The sequence below is a fragment of the Carassius auratus genome, chromosome 31 (genome assembly GCF_003368295.1).
Source record: "Carassius auratus strain Wakin chromosome 31, ASM336829v1, whole genome shotgun sequence".
Classification (NCBI taxonomy): domain Eukaryota; kingdom Metazoa; phylum Chordata; class Actinopteri; order Cypriniformes; family Cyprinidae; genus Carassius; species Carassius auratus.
In genome coordinates, this window is record NC_039273.1 from 10041286 (window position 1) to 10056636 (window position 15351).

General features: G+C 34.6%; 1 protein-coding gene across 2 annotated transcripts; it reads right to left on the reverse strand.

The window, feature by feature from the left end:
* Window positions 1-128: 128 nt before the first annotated feature.
* LOC113050504 (AP-1 complex subunit mu-1-like) lies at window positions 129-15298 on the reverse strand. 2 transcript variants are annotated; one of them, XM_026213509.1, is made up of 12 exons: window positions 15054-15298; window positions 12426-12582; window positions 12205-12272; window positions 11935-12065; window positions 10632-10779; window positions 8839-8965; window positions 5621-5763; window positions 4048-4119; window positions 3607-3765; window positions 2818-2943; window positions 2617-2692; window positions 129-527 (listed from the first exon to the last, which is right to left on the reverse strand). In XM_026213509.1, the coding sequence occupies exons 2-12, from the start codon at window positions 12559-12561 to the stop codon at window positions 505-507; spliced, it is 1209 nt and encodes a 402-aa protein (XP_026069294.1). In that variant the 5' UTR covers window positions 12562-12582; window positions 15054-15298; the 3' UTR covers window positions 129-504. The 2 variants fall into 2 exon arrangements, with proteins under 2 accessions (XP_026069294.1, XP_026069293.1); XM_026213508.1 differs by having other exon boundaries at window positions 15049-15297.
* Window positions 15299-15351: the final 53 nt, after the last annotated feature.

The following is a 15351-nucleotide window of genomic DNA, read 5'->3' on the forward strand; positions in this document are numbered from 1 at the left end:
AAAGTTGTGCTTGTTAACATCAGTTGTTGCACTGTGAACTAATATGAACTAACAGTGAACAACTGTATTTTCAGAAACTAACATTAAAAAAGATTAATAAATACTGTAAAAAAATGTATTGTTCATTGTTTTTACGTGTTAGTTAATACATTAACAAATGGAACCTTATTGTAAAGTGTTACCAGTCATTTAAATAAAATGAAGAAATACAGAAAGGTTTGGAACGACATGTGGGTGAAAATCTTTCTTTTTAAATAGAACATATATAGGTAGATTCTAGTAGGTTTCTGTAATACCGCCTTTGGATTATAACCCAAAATTGTTTAAACCCGAAACCATTGTTTCATAGGGGCTTCTCAGTAACTTTGCGATCTGACTCCCTTGTTTAATTTGTAAAACCTGACAAAAGCAATAGTAGTCCAACTGCTGTGTGAAAAGCAGTAGCTGTCTCACAGATGGAAAAGGACAGACAGAACACACAACATGCACAGGTGCTGTCCTCTCTCAGTTGGTCCTCAGTTGATAATCTGTCAAAAACAAAAAGTCAGAAAGTACAACTAATACATCACACATACATACATACATATATATATATATATATATATACAGTATTGTTCAAAATAATAGCAGTACAATGTGACTAACCAGAATAATCAAGGTTTTTAGTATATTTTTTATTGCTACGTGGCAAACAAGTTACCAGTAGGTTCAGTAGATTGTCAGAAAACAAACAAGACCCAGCATTCATGATATGCACGCTCTTAAGGCTGTGCAATTGGGCAATTAGTTGAAAGGGGTGTGTTCAAAAAAATAGCAGTGTCTACCTTTGACTGTACAAACTCAAAACTATTTTGTACAAACATTTTTTTTTTCTGGGATTTAGCAATCCTGTGAATCACTAAACTAATATTTAGTTGTATGACCACAGTTTTTTAAAACTGCTTGACATCTGTGTGGCATGGAGTCAACCAACTTGTGGCACCTCTCAGCTGTTATTCCACTCCATGATTCTTTAACAACATTCCACAATTCATTCACATTTCTTGGTTTTGCTTCAGAAACAGCATTTTTGATATCACCCCACAAGTTCTCAATTGGATTAAGGTCTGGAGATTGGGCTGGCCACTCCATAACATTAATTTTGTTGGTTTGGAACCAAGACTTTGCCCGTTTACTAGTGTGTTTTGGGTCATTGTCTTGTTGAAACAACCATTTCAAGGGCATGTCCTCTTCAGCAAAGGGCAACATGACCTCTTCAAGTATTTTAACATATCCAAACTGATCCATGATCCCTGGTATGCGATAAATAGGCCCAACACCATAGTAGGAGAAACATGCCCATATCATGATGCTTGCACCTCCATGCTTCACTGTCTTCACTGTGTACTGTGGCTTGAATTCAGAGTTTGGGGGTCGTCTCACAAACTGCCTGTGGCCCTTGGACCCAAAAAGAACAATTTTACTCTCATCAGTCCACAAAATGTTCCTCCATTTCTCTTTAGGCCAGTTGATGTGTTCTTTGGCAAATTGTAACCTCTTCTGCACATGCCTTTTTTTTAACAGAGGGACTTTGCGGGGGATTCTTGAAAATAGATTAGCTTCACACAGACGTCTTCTAACTGTCACAGTACTTACAGGTAACTCCAGACTGTCTTTGATCATCCTGGAGGTGATCATTGGCTGAGCCTTTGCCATTCTGGTTATTCTTCTATCCATTTTGATGGTTGTCTTCCGTTTTCTTCCACGTCTCTCTGGTTTTGCTCTCCATTTTAAGGCATTGGAGATCATTTTAGCTGAACAGCCTATCATTTTTTGCACCTCTTTATAGGTTTTCCCCTCTCTAATCAACTTTTTAATCAAAGTACGCTGTTCTTCTGAACAATGTCTTGAACGACCCATTTTCCTCAGCTTTCAAATGCATGTTCAACAAGTGTTGGCTTCATCCTTAAATAGGGGCCACCTGATTCACACCTGTTTCTTCACAAAATTGATGACCTCAGTGATTGAATGCCACACTGCTATTTTTTTGAACACACCCCTTTCAACTAATTCAACTAATTGCCCAATTGCACAGCCTTAAGAGCGTGCATATCATGAATGCTGGGTCTCATTTGTTTTCTGAGAATCTACTGAACCTACTGGTAACTTGTTTGCCACGTAGCAATAAAAACATATACGAAAAACCTTGATTATTCTGGTTAGTCACATTGTACTGCTATTATTTTGAACAATACTGTATATATATATATACACACACATACACACACACACACACACACACACAAGTGCATGGAAGTTTATCTGAAGGCATTTGAATTTGTTTTTGCCATTTGGTTGTTTAGATATATCTGAAGAATTCCATTGAGGTTTAAGATCTGATGTCTTCTTTGCATTTCTTATAAATAAATGAACTAGGCTGAAGGATTAGAGTGTCTCTCTCTCCTCTGGTGTTACTGATGGAAAACTGATAGTCTACACTATTTCAAACTGTGTGTGTGTGTGTGTGTGTGTAGCAGATAGAGTAAGGCTCGCTGAACTTTTAATGCAGGGTGAAGGTAAACTGTATATCAGAATGATATCGGAGTAAGCATGGGAGAATTTGTGAATATGCCTCACCTCCACTCTGAGTAATATAACGCACCCATGGTAATGCCTGATATCCGCTCTTCTCGATAATCTTCAAGTATCGCACCTGTGTTTGTTACCACACAAACAAAATGGATTACAAAAATCAATCTACCGCACTGTGACAATTATCAAATTTATTGTCTATTGTCTTTATTGACTATTTTGGGGTAAATATGCGCTTTGCCGTACCTGAATGCCTGACACTGTGAAGTAAGGAATCTCAAATTTTACTGTGATTGGTGGCTTGGCCTCGAGTTCACCGCTTTCCACACTTGGCAGTCCAAAATGAGCTCGCATCATGAATTCTTTCCCGCCCTTCAACAAGTAGACACATCATTAGTTTTGGACACATCTAACTGTCTAATTAACACTGCAACAGTCATCACTTTAGTCAACAGTTCAGTTCTAAATAAGCCTTCAGAGTCATATTCCTAAGTGGGTGATGGAAACTTTCCTGTCTGTACAAGGCTTGCAACAGCACAAAACGAAATGTCCGAAAATACATGTCTATATATACCCGTGTATATATAGACACACACACACACACACACACACACAAATCTTTTTTTTTTTACTATCTAGATGCTATAATAAGGCATATAATTATTAAGTTCAGTACGTCCTGGCTTGTACTATTAAAAAATTTCAAACAAGATGTACAACAAAAAACAATTAAATAAAAAAAAATACATCAAAAATTCTAAGTCATTTTAAAAATGTAAAAATATATTAATGAAATACAAATAGATTTAAATATATTCAAAAAATTGCAAGAAAATATATTAAAAAATAATAATAATAATTGCCAGTAATAGCAATATTTTTAGAAGGCTCTTAAAAGTGTTAAGTAAACTTGCGTTTGTTGTCTCTGTGACTTCAGCAACAATTTGAAACATTCAACAATAACTTGAAGTTTCTGGCAGTGAAACAAAGATCAAACATCTCACAAAACATATGTAAAACATGTACAGTACTTACAGGGAAGGACTTAATGTTCCATTCTACAGCACTCTTCTCAGGAACCCATTTAGCCTGGCCAGTGGTGGTCTTAAATTTAGGGGAGTCAGCATCACTAGGAACAGGAACTAAGATGGACACATTGTTGGCCGTGGAGCGGCTCTTGAACTGACTGCGTGCCTGGAAAACAGATGGAGGAACTATAGCACAACATCACATTCAAAGTAAAACTTCTAAAGCTACAATTTCAGAAACTAAAGTTTCGGTATGGCAAGGGCAAAAGGACAAAGCATGCTTATGTCAGAATCTGACATAAGTCTCTTGGACACAGCTCAGGTAAACTTCGAGCCATTCCCCAGGACAGAAGCCTGAAAGCTAATTACTGAAAGCAAGGAGTGTGCTGAAGGAAGCAAAGCAAGAATCAGTGGAGTGTGTAGATTGTGTATATGTGTGCAGCTCTACCTTAACCTTGATCTCTACTCGACTATGAGAGAACTTCTCTATTACGCTCTCAATCCATATTAGAGGCTTCACCTGTCAGAACAGAGGAGTGACAGAGAAAAAAATACAACAGTAAGTCCGTTGCCACTTACTGAGCTACTAACTTTTGTAAAATATATTAAAAACTTCTGATACTGATACTTCCAACAGCATAACATCATTTTAAAATGTTGCATCACTATATATATAATCCATTATATACAACATCTACAGGATGTTTGAGTGTGTGTCTGTGTATTTTATATATGTGTGTGTGTGGGCATGTTTTTGTGACACCAGGACACAACTCTGTATAATGACATGGGTATGACACAGGTATTACAAGGAGAGGGTGACTTATGAGGACATAAGCCATGTCCCCATTTTTCAAAACGCTTATAAATCATACAGAATGAGTTTTTTGAGAAAGTAAAAATGCACAAAGTTTCCTGTGAGGGTTAGGTTAAGGGGTAGGGTTGGTGAATGGCGATAGCATATACAGTTTCTACAGTATAAAAACCATTACGCCTATGGGATGTCCCAACTTTTCACAAAAACAACACGTGTGTGTGTGTGTGTGTGTGTGAATTCATGTTTAGAAGTGACAGTAATTATATTTATAATGTTTTAAAATACATGCATTTCAATTAGTTCATTCATCAGCTTGGGGTCAGTACATGTTTTTTTGGGTGTGTGTTTTTAAAAGAAATTTATACTTTTGTTTATCAAGTAATGTTACAAAAGATTTCCATTTCAAATAAATGTTGTTCTTCTAAATGTTTTAATTCATCAGAAATTCAGCTTTGACAAAAGAAAAATCACATATGACAAAATAGAAAACAAGTATTTTAAATTATAAAATAATAATGTAATAATATTTCACAATACTACTGATTTAATTGTATTTTTTAATCAAATAAATGCATCCCTCGTGAGCAAAAAATACTTCTTTCAAAACATTAAAAAAATCTTAATGACCCCAACTTTTCAAAGAAAGTGTATATATAGAGAGAGTCATACAGTATGTATCTTTTACATAAAAAAAGTTTCCATTTGAATGCTATTTTGTGTAAAAATGTCTTTAAACAATAAGCACATTTATTGGTCAAAAAATGTTTTAAAAAAATGTAACTACTTTCAATTAATTTCCTCACATTGGAAATAGTATTGAAATTGACATTCCTTTCACAGTATACATAGTATATAGAAATAATAAGAGCAGTAAAGTATGCTAGTATTCTATTCAAAGCATAACCATTGTTTTATATTTTTGTCTTTTAATTTCAAATTCTTTGTGTTTTCTGCTTTGAAGTCTTGTTTCCTCATCATATTCCTGTTGTTTGATTCTTGTATGTTTTTATTTAAATAAAGCTCTCTGAGATCCCATCATTACAACAGTACAAATATATATATATATATATATATATTTAACTATATTACAAATCAATCAGTCATTAAATACAAGAATTAATTACATGAACTTTGACGTTTTCAATGACTATGCATTATTAAGACTCATTGATGGGAGAGTTGTATACATGCAGCCAGCACTGACCGTGGTGTTGAGTCTGTAAGACATGAGTTCAGATTCTCCATCAGGTGGGATGAAAGAGATAGTCCGGTCATTCTCAAAGCGAGAGAGCCGCACACACTGATGAAATTTCACATCTTCCAGCTCCACAGACTTGCTCTTCTCCCCTGAGAGAAAGTGAAATGTAAGCCCAGAGAGAGCAGGGGGAATTCTAATAGAAGAAAAGTGGTCGCTGATGATTATAGTTTGTGTAAAGCTAGTTAATCAAGTTGAAAGCTGCACATACACACCACATATACACACAGAGAGGATTCTAAGTATTTCCTGGAAATTGCAAACAATAGCACTTCTGTGTACCCAGGTAAGCGTGGAGGTAGCTTATTTGTTTGACCCCAGCAAAGGGAAAGGCAGTGACTACAGAAGAGCTATTTAATGACTCGGGGCCTCTGAGCCCCAAACCCACTAACACCACAGAGCTGTGGGATTTCAACAGCACACACACAGCAGGAAAGTGTGCGTGCATGAGCCTCCCTTTATATTTATGAATATATTCTGCTCTATCCAGGAGTGACATTTGCAGTGGAACATGAAAGAGCTCTCAGAGGTTTGAACTGGAACACAGAGGTCAGATCAGACGCTCTGGGTGTCTGTGTCCTCTGCCTCAGATGAGATCTGCTGGGAGCCGCTGCAGCACCTACTGATGACATGAGCTGCAGGGACTAAAGGTCAGAAAGGGGTCTTATTGCTCTCTGATTGGCTCCCTAGGGTCCACAGGCAGAGGCTTCAGGGAAAGTGATTGGTGTTCAGAAGCAGAGGTACACTTTTAGGTACACAAAGTTTGACTCAGCTGTAAAAGCACTCTAAAGATAGCAAGCTTGACCTACAATTTATACATCAAATAATGCAATATAATGTTCTGTATAAAATTAATGTAATTATATATATAATCCAGCATTCCTGTGAGTCCTACAGAGGACAGGCAGTTTAGAGAATAGATTTGTGTGTACACAACAAGAATATAATTTCATATTTAATAATATGTAATTAATAATTATTTTTTTATTATTTTCATATTATTACACACACACACACACACACACATATACATACATATAAATATGTGTGTGTGTGTAATAATATAAATGTAATAATATAAAATAAAATGTAATTATTAATTACATATTATTAAATATGAAATTAAATTATAATTATAAGAACTGATTATAACACTTTAAGATCAGTTCTGTAATTGTTTTAAAAAATAAGTTGCTATATATACATATATATACAGGTGCTTCATGAATGCCGTGAAAAGGTTCATTTATTTCAGTAATTCATCTCAAAATGTGAAACTCGTGTATTAAATAAATTCAGTGCACACAGACTGAAGTAGTTTAAGTCTATGGTTCTTTTAATTGTGATGATTTAGGCTCACATTTAACAAAAACCCACCAATTCACAAATTAGAATACTTCGTAAGACCAATAATAAAAAAAAACATTTTAAGTGAATTGTTGGCTTCATGCAAAGTATGTCCATTTATTGCACATGTACTCAATACTTGGTTGGGACTCCTTTTGCTTTAAAGGTACAATTTGTAAGATATTTGCAGTAAAATATCCAAAAACCACTAGGCTAGTGTTATATATTTTGTTCCGCTGATTACTAACAATATCTCTAATGTTTTCAACTACTTGTAAATCATGAGAAAATTCCCATTCTGAAGCAGCTGTATATATGTATATATATATGTGTGTATATGTGTCTGTGTAAAATAAATTGAAGTTAAATTACTAAAGTTACTAAAATAAAACAATTTAAAAAAATGAAAAAAAAGACCAAAGAACAAAATTGTTAAAACTTAAACTAAAATCACTGAAACTGAAATTATTAATTTTTCTATTAATTATTGTAATGGTATACGAATTATTCTGAAATAAAATAAAAATTAAAAATATTTTTATAACGTGAAAATGTTTGTAATTATTAAAGAATAATGACATTATTACAGAAAATACTATTTCTGTTGTCCATGTCCGATAATTCAATCTCAATAAAAACCATAATAAAAAATAAATGTAAAAAACTTGCATTTCCAATCTTGAGCCTGTGGAGGGCAATGTTTCACTTGTTTAATTCTCATTCCACTGCTGAGCTGAGAAGAGATATTTCTGCAACTGATGCAATAACAGAAAGGCACCTTCTACCTTCACTTGTGTTTATAAAAGCTTGCACCATAACTCAGCTTTAAAGTGGGAAGTGGTACAGGAAACAACCAGGTCTCTTTCACTTCCCCGAAACCCTATCTGATAAAACAGCTTCCTGTAGAAATAAAATGAAAGGGTAGCTTGTAATATCCATGAAATTTTGGTGAGGTCAACAGCTACTGTCCCACAGGATCAAACCGATATGTATTTATTTGAACAGAAAAGCATCGCTCGATTAATTTAATATTGATTCCCTTTCTGTTGTGGAGTAAATCCGGAGCAGTACTGTTTTAAAATGCAAGCTGCATTTATACTTCACATGCAGAATTCATAACTAAGATCTGGCTGCTGTGAAACTAACACCCACTGGGTTAGTTCTGGGGTGAGGATTAACCAAGAAATCAGATAAATCAAATTCACCTTACAAGTGCAAATGAGAGAGATGCTTCTTATAAGATAGGTTAAGACAATTTACTCACTGCTTGACTAGCAGCCCTAGAAATTAAGTTACTTTCTGCACTACTTAAAAAGCCCACAAAAGTTGAAATTAGGCATTTTGGAAGACATTCGTTTCAATTAAAGGAAATGGAAAAAATAACGACTTAAAAACAGGTAAATATTAACCTTGCAATATTCTTGTAAACAGATTTAATTGTGATATTGATACATTTTGTGGTTTACATAGCATTGTTGGAGTTGTTGGTCAAATTTCTGTTCATTTCTTAAGGATCACATCCTGCCCAGCTTTTAACTGTTTTTCCCCCTCTACTGTATGACAAGTCTTATCATAAGCAACAGTATTTAATTAATCTGCTACTTTAAAAAATGTACATACTGTATGGTACATTCTGTATCTTAAAGACAGAAGATAACAATACCTAACAATACCTATAAGGTTGCTAATGCCACAGAGTTGAGATACAACCTACAAATGGTTAACTTACTGCATAGTTTCTCTGTATATGATACATGTATATATAAAATTGTCAAAAAAAATTAGATATTTCAGTTTTAACGATGAATTGGTATACTCACGGCCTGTGATCTCGAAGAGGACTTTGTCATTGAGTCCGAGCCTTAACTCAGGCATACCTGACAGAACGACTTTGAGTTTGACGCTGCCCAGAATCTCACTACGCAGAACACTGCCTGTAGCACTGACCTGTAACAAACAAGAAAAGAGAAGATAAATGCAAAGCACAATCAAAAGTGGCAAGTTGCAATATTGCATCATCACCATTACTGCCATCTACACTTTATAACGCTCTGTCAGTCAAGGCAGGAACCGTGTGATTTGTGCCATAATGATAATGCCATAAGGGCTAAATATGCTGTGATAATATGAGAATATAATCTATTGTATTATGGTAAAATATTAGAAGCATACTGTACAAGCTGGACTCAAAAGAAAGGGAAGATCTAAATCTTAAAAAGTCCACATTGATTCAGTACCTCTGAGGGCTCTCGGATACAAGAGCCAGAGAGAGACAGCTGCACGGATGAATAGCAATGCAGAATTACAGAAGAAATGAGAAGTGATTTAGCTCTTAATCAGAAGAGTGGTGCTGCTCAGCGTTACTGTCTGCCAGCGTTTAGACCCCCCGACCTTGAGGAGCTCTAATGAATCCATCAAAAGCCAGTCCATTCAGGGGGCTAAGAGTTTAGAAGCAGAAAATATAGGCAACAAGACCTTAAAGACGGCAGCTGCTTCCTCCCTCTCTCAATCTAAGGAAGTCTGGAGACCTAACCCTTGACCCTGGAGAACATGAAGGAGGTCGGCTAAGGTACAGTAGGATGATGGGAGTGATAGCGTGGGGTGTGGGCTGTTTGATGTCTGCACTGAATACATAAAAGTGATCCAGTATGTGGAAAGCTTCTTTTTTTTCCACAACAAAGAAAGTAATGTGCTCGTTATTATATTGCTACAATATAGGTTACTTTTACTTCTTCAAATAAATAGTGAATGTTATGCCATTGTTATTTATTGTAATTTATTTACTTCAAACTTATTTTTTCTTTGCACTTACATAATCAAAAATACTGTAAAAACAGTAATATTATGAAATGGTATAATACAATTCAGAAACAGAAACATTTAAAATATATGTTAAAATTATAATTTATTTCTGTGATGGCCTAGGTACATTTTCAGTATTCATTACTCCAGTCTTCAGTGTCACATGATCTATCAGAAGTCATTCTATTATGCTGATTTGGTACTCAAGATTTGTTTTTTGTTTTTTTATTATTAATCTTTAAAAAAAATAGTGCTGCTTAATATTTTTGTGGAAACTGTAAAAGAAAAAAAATTCAGGACTGTTTAATAAGTAGAATGTTCAAAAGAACTGAGATTATTTATTGTTAATCTAAACATCTTTGATAGAAATCGTTTGAAACAATGTACTGCCAATGTTGATCAATTTACTGTCAATTTTGATTAATTTAATGCATAATCCATGCTGAATAAAATATAAATTTCTTTAAAAGTGTATTGACCCCAAATGTTTAAACGTTAGTGTATAAATGCATTTCATGCACTGAAATTTGATAACGGGTCAAGAGTTATTCATTGCACGGATGCATTATACAATAATTAAAATCAATATGAGACACATCTATGCTGATTGTGATTTCATCAATGAGAATGTATTCCTGAATTAACATATTTTGTTGGTCCTAAAAACTCAAAAAAACATTAAAACCCCCTAAGGTCATAAGGAAATCATAGGTTGAAAAAATTATGCTGAAGCCCCAGTCCTAACCCACATCTAAAAATCAGATTGGTTGATTGAGGAATGTGCCGCTACAATGCATTTAAGTCAGCTCACCAATAGGTTGACGGACTCAATGACATCCATAAAGACTTCATTCTTCCTGTATTTGATGCCTTCTGACCTCCAAGACACAGCATTGGTTACTGTAGCTGGGGGCCGTGGTGCTCCCACTTCCAGTTTATGCCCCTGTTGGGTGATGTACCTGGTGTGGAAGTGAAAGAAGGCCATCAGGACATGCTAGCATAGATAATGACAATTAGCATGAAAAAGATTATACATTATATGAGTCTGTGTCAGCCATTATCAATATGATGAGCATTATTATTTGTCACTAGTCAGTCAAGCAAGTGACTTCATTGAGTGTGTAAACAGACCTCTGGTGCTTGTCAGAACTCATGGGAAGAACATGGCTTCCCCTTGGGACAGACGGGCTGACAAACACCTAACCTTGTTTTTCCATTTTTGTATTGCCATCATTTTAATGTAATGTTTACCTTACCATACATCTCTCATCCATTACACATGAAAAACACAAATTCAAATGGAAATAAATGTGAACACTAACATTACACACATAATAGAGTGAGGGTTCAATCATCCCTGATGAACATTAGCATGAGTAAATGTATCAAAAAAATCACTAAATTTTTAAATAAACAAGTTTCCTAATTCCAAATTGCTTCTACAAGGTCTGAGAAGTGTAGATGTGTATATGTGCGCGCTTTAACCTCAAGTTTCTCCAGCTGACAGGGTATTATGTGGCAGTCAATGAGAGCTAGCAATTAGCTATCTGCTAAGTGTTTGCTAGCAAAGCCAGCAAACCTGAAAGATGTTTATGAACTGACGTACATACTATATGATGTACATTTTTTCCCCCCTTTTTACTGCTTGCCTGACAAGAAATTGTTTATTGTGCTTTTGTTATATTCTTTAGTTAGAATGTCCTACTTGTTTATGCTTTGTAAAAAGCACTTTACATTTCTTTGAGGGTAAACATTTTTAATTAGTTAAATGAGCTGAATTAGTTAAATAACCAAATTTTTGTTTCGAATGAAGAGTTGTCATCTGCTGAAAGGGATATATATGAATTTTCAAATTAATTTGTAAGACTTTCCAACAAATTTAAGAAAATGTTTCTGCTTAGTTACTACAGTATATTGATTTATCTGATCCAATCAGCTCTATGAGTATTATAAAACACAAATAACTGCATTTTGTGAAACTGTGCGCTTTGCACAAAGCATATTCACTTATGACTTATGATTAGTGAATGGTGAGCCCTAATAGCACTGTTAGTGATAGACGAATAGTGTTCTCTGAGCAGTGATGGCTGAATGGTAAGTCTGTCAAAACTTACTCTAGTAAGATCTTGCTGTCGGTGGTCTGAGGGAATCCAAAGTCCATGACTTCATCCATTAGCTCATATACGGTCACAAAATTGTCTCGAATACTCTCTTCTTCCAGTGACTTGAAATATTCAATGAACACCTGCAAACAAATGGTTAATACAAGACTACTATATTACGGCACATTTTTAGGGTGTTGATGTTTACACAGGCAACAAGATTGTGCTGTGTAAGGTTTTATGGAAGGCGTTGGCATGTTGATAGACATAAAGCACACTTACCTCCACTAATTTGTACAGGAAGGAGTATACAAGAGCAGCATTGGTATTCTTCTTTGTTATTGCAACCACTGAGTAAAATCTCTTAAGTATTAAATAAGCTATACATTTGCAGAGCTGTTACTGTACAACAATAGGACAAATATTCACAAATAAAATGATATTTTAATATAGACAATTTAAAGTTATACTTTAATATGTAAATATAAGAAGATAGAGGATACAGTAGAGGTTGCTATGCTTTATCCAGAGGTAGTGGGTAGTGCCGTGAATAACCACTGGTGACATATCTGCATCTTCCTCTCTCTTCATCATTATGGGCATAAAGTTGTCAATCTCACTCATGTCCACATTGCCCATGTAGTTTCGACATATGAGCACCTTAGAGGTGGAAAGTTGAAAGCACAAGGATGTCATAAAACAGAGTATCCCAATTCTGCTCCTTAAAGACAGTCATCACATCACTAGTTTAGAGTGCAATTCCATATAAAGACACATATTTTAGCCTATATTAATACAACAAACATTTAAAAACTCTGGAAATCCTTGAAGTTCTCTCAGTAAATAGAAATAATCTTTTCTTTTTCTTAGTGATGTTTTGGCACCGGCCATCCTGCAAAAGCAGTAAACACTTGCAATGATTTCTCCAGCCGAAAGGACACTTACACACAAGGTTTGTTTGCATTGACTCAAATTCCGACAAAAAATCCACAAGTCTGCGGATATTTTAACAGCTCAATCAATATGATCTATGAATCAATATCTACACAAATACTTCTACTGGCCAATCTAACATACAATCAAATGCTTCAAGTCATGGTAACTTTTTCACTGACAGATATATTCAAGGAGTGTAGTAGGGTGAAACGTCAAAAAAAAAAAAAAAAAAGAAAAGTCATATTGGTGTTCTCTAGGGCAAAGACAAGACTGCTTTCATCAGCCCTGCCAAAATCATTCTTTTCATGGAAACACTCCCATCCACCCACTACTTCTTTCAACATCTTACAAATGAGTTCAGAGCTTCTCTTTATCTATACACACACATTTCTGGATATATAATACATTTTTGTATGTCTTTGAAAGTCACTTACAGTGGCATGCGGAAGTTTAAGAACCCCTTGCAGAATCTGTGAAAATGTGAATAATTTTCAAAAAATAAGAGAGATCATAATAAATGCATGTTATTTTTTTATTTAGTATTGTCCCGAGTAAGATATTTTACATAAAAGATGTTTACCTTTAGTCCACAACACAATAAATTGCTGAAATTATTAAAATAACCCCATTCAAAAGTTTGGGAACCCTTGGTTCTTAATACTGTGTTCTGTTACCTGATGAACCACGACTGTCTTTCTGTTTTGTGATGGTTGTGCATGAGTCCCTTGTTTGTTCTGAACAGTTAAACTGAGCAGCGTTCTTCAGAAAAATCTTTAAGGTCCTGCAGATTCTTCAGTTTTCCAGCATCTTTGCATATTTGAACCCTTTAACCCTTTAAGTTGAACCCAACAGTTAAACAGGAAACAAGATGCATTAAGAGTTTCAGCAATTTTTTTGTGTTGTGGACTAAATGTAAATATTTTTTATGTACAATATCTTACTCAGGACAGTACTAAATAAAAATTAACATGCGTTTAGTATGATCTCTCTTATTTTGTTCAAATTATTCACATTTTCACAGATTATGCAAAAGTTTCCCAAACTTTTGCATGCCACTGTATGCTCACAAAGGCTGCATTTATTTAATCAAAAATAAAATAACAGTAATATTGTGAAATATTATTACAATTTAGAACAATTTTTTATTTTAATATTTTAGCATGTAAATTAAATTTACAGCAGCCATTACTCTGGTCTTCGGTGTCATGATCATTCAGAATTTATTCCAGTATTATTTGGACCACAATAAATAATTCTTCTTATTATATTTAATTTTGGTGCTTAATATTTTTGTGAAAACTGAGATAATCTAATAAAACTATTATTCAAAAGCTTGTGGTAACAGAAAAATAAATAAATACTTTTATTCAGAAAAGATGCATTAAATTGACTTAAAAGTGGCTAAAAAGACATTTATAAAGTTTCAAAAGATTTCTATTTCAAATGAACGCTCTTTTAAACTTTCTAGCCATTAAAGAAAAAAAAAGTATAATAAAAATAATAATTAAGCAGCGCATAAGAAATGAATGGATAGTGAAATCTAAAGGATTATGTGACACTGGAGAAATTCAGTTTTGCCATCACAGGAATAAGTTACACTTTAAAATATATTAAAATATTAAATATTTCACAATCTCACTATTTTACTGTACTCCTTGGTGAGCATAGGAGACTTCTTTAAAAAAAATAATAATAACAGATTTTGGACAAAGAGTGTAAATTTATTTTATATTTATTTTAAAAAGGTACTGAGGTGAAATGTATTAGAGATGTTTGTGTTTTTGTTTGTTTGTTTTTATTTGGGGGGGGGGCATTTACCATGTCAACAAAATATATTTTATTTTTTAACAACAATAACTATTAAATATAATTTGTTATAGCATTACCACTTAAAAGTTGAAACATACAATATGTGAAACGTTCATTTAGCATTTATATTGCAAGTGACTTCAGTGAAAGTGCTGTTAACTTAAAGAGTGAGGTGAAGGGTCGGGTGTATCCGTCTGGAGCCATATTTACATCATTAGTTGTTTTAAAAACCTTCAAGTGAGTAAATACATACAATTTACTTTGGCAAATGATTTTAAACCTTGATTATCTGTAGCTATAAAGGATTCAAATAAAGTGTCACTGTCAATCCAGAGAGTATAAACTACACGACCTGTCTCTGACAGGTGCACGCGCTCTTACCTTGCCTTTAAGGTCCAGGATGAAGATCGCGGACGCTGCCATCCTTATCAGAGCTGTTGTGTGACCAGAAGTGACTGACAGGAGTCGAAGTTTTGCGAATTTTGGTAAAGTTTGATCAAGTAAAATGAAGAGAGATCTTCCCCATCCCTTATACGCGTGTCTTCCGGGTTTGGTGGCGTCTAACCGGTTGTGCAGCTCGAGCTTGTTGCAGTGCTGTAAACCGAGAGACATGCGACGCTCAAAACTACAACGCTGCCGTAATTATTAGCCAAGCGATCATCGCTGTTTCGTCGCGTCGCTCTG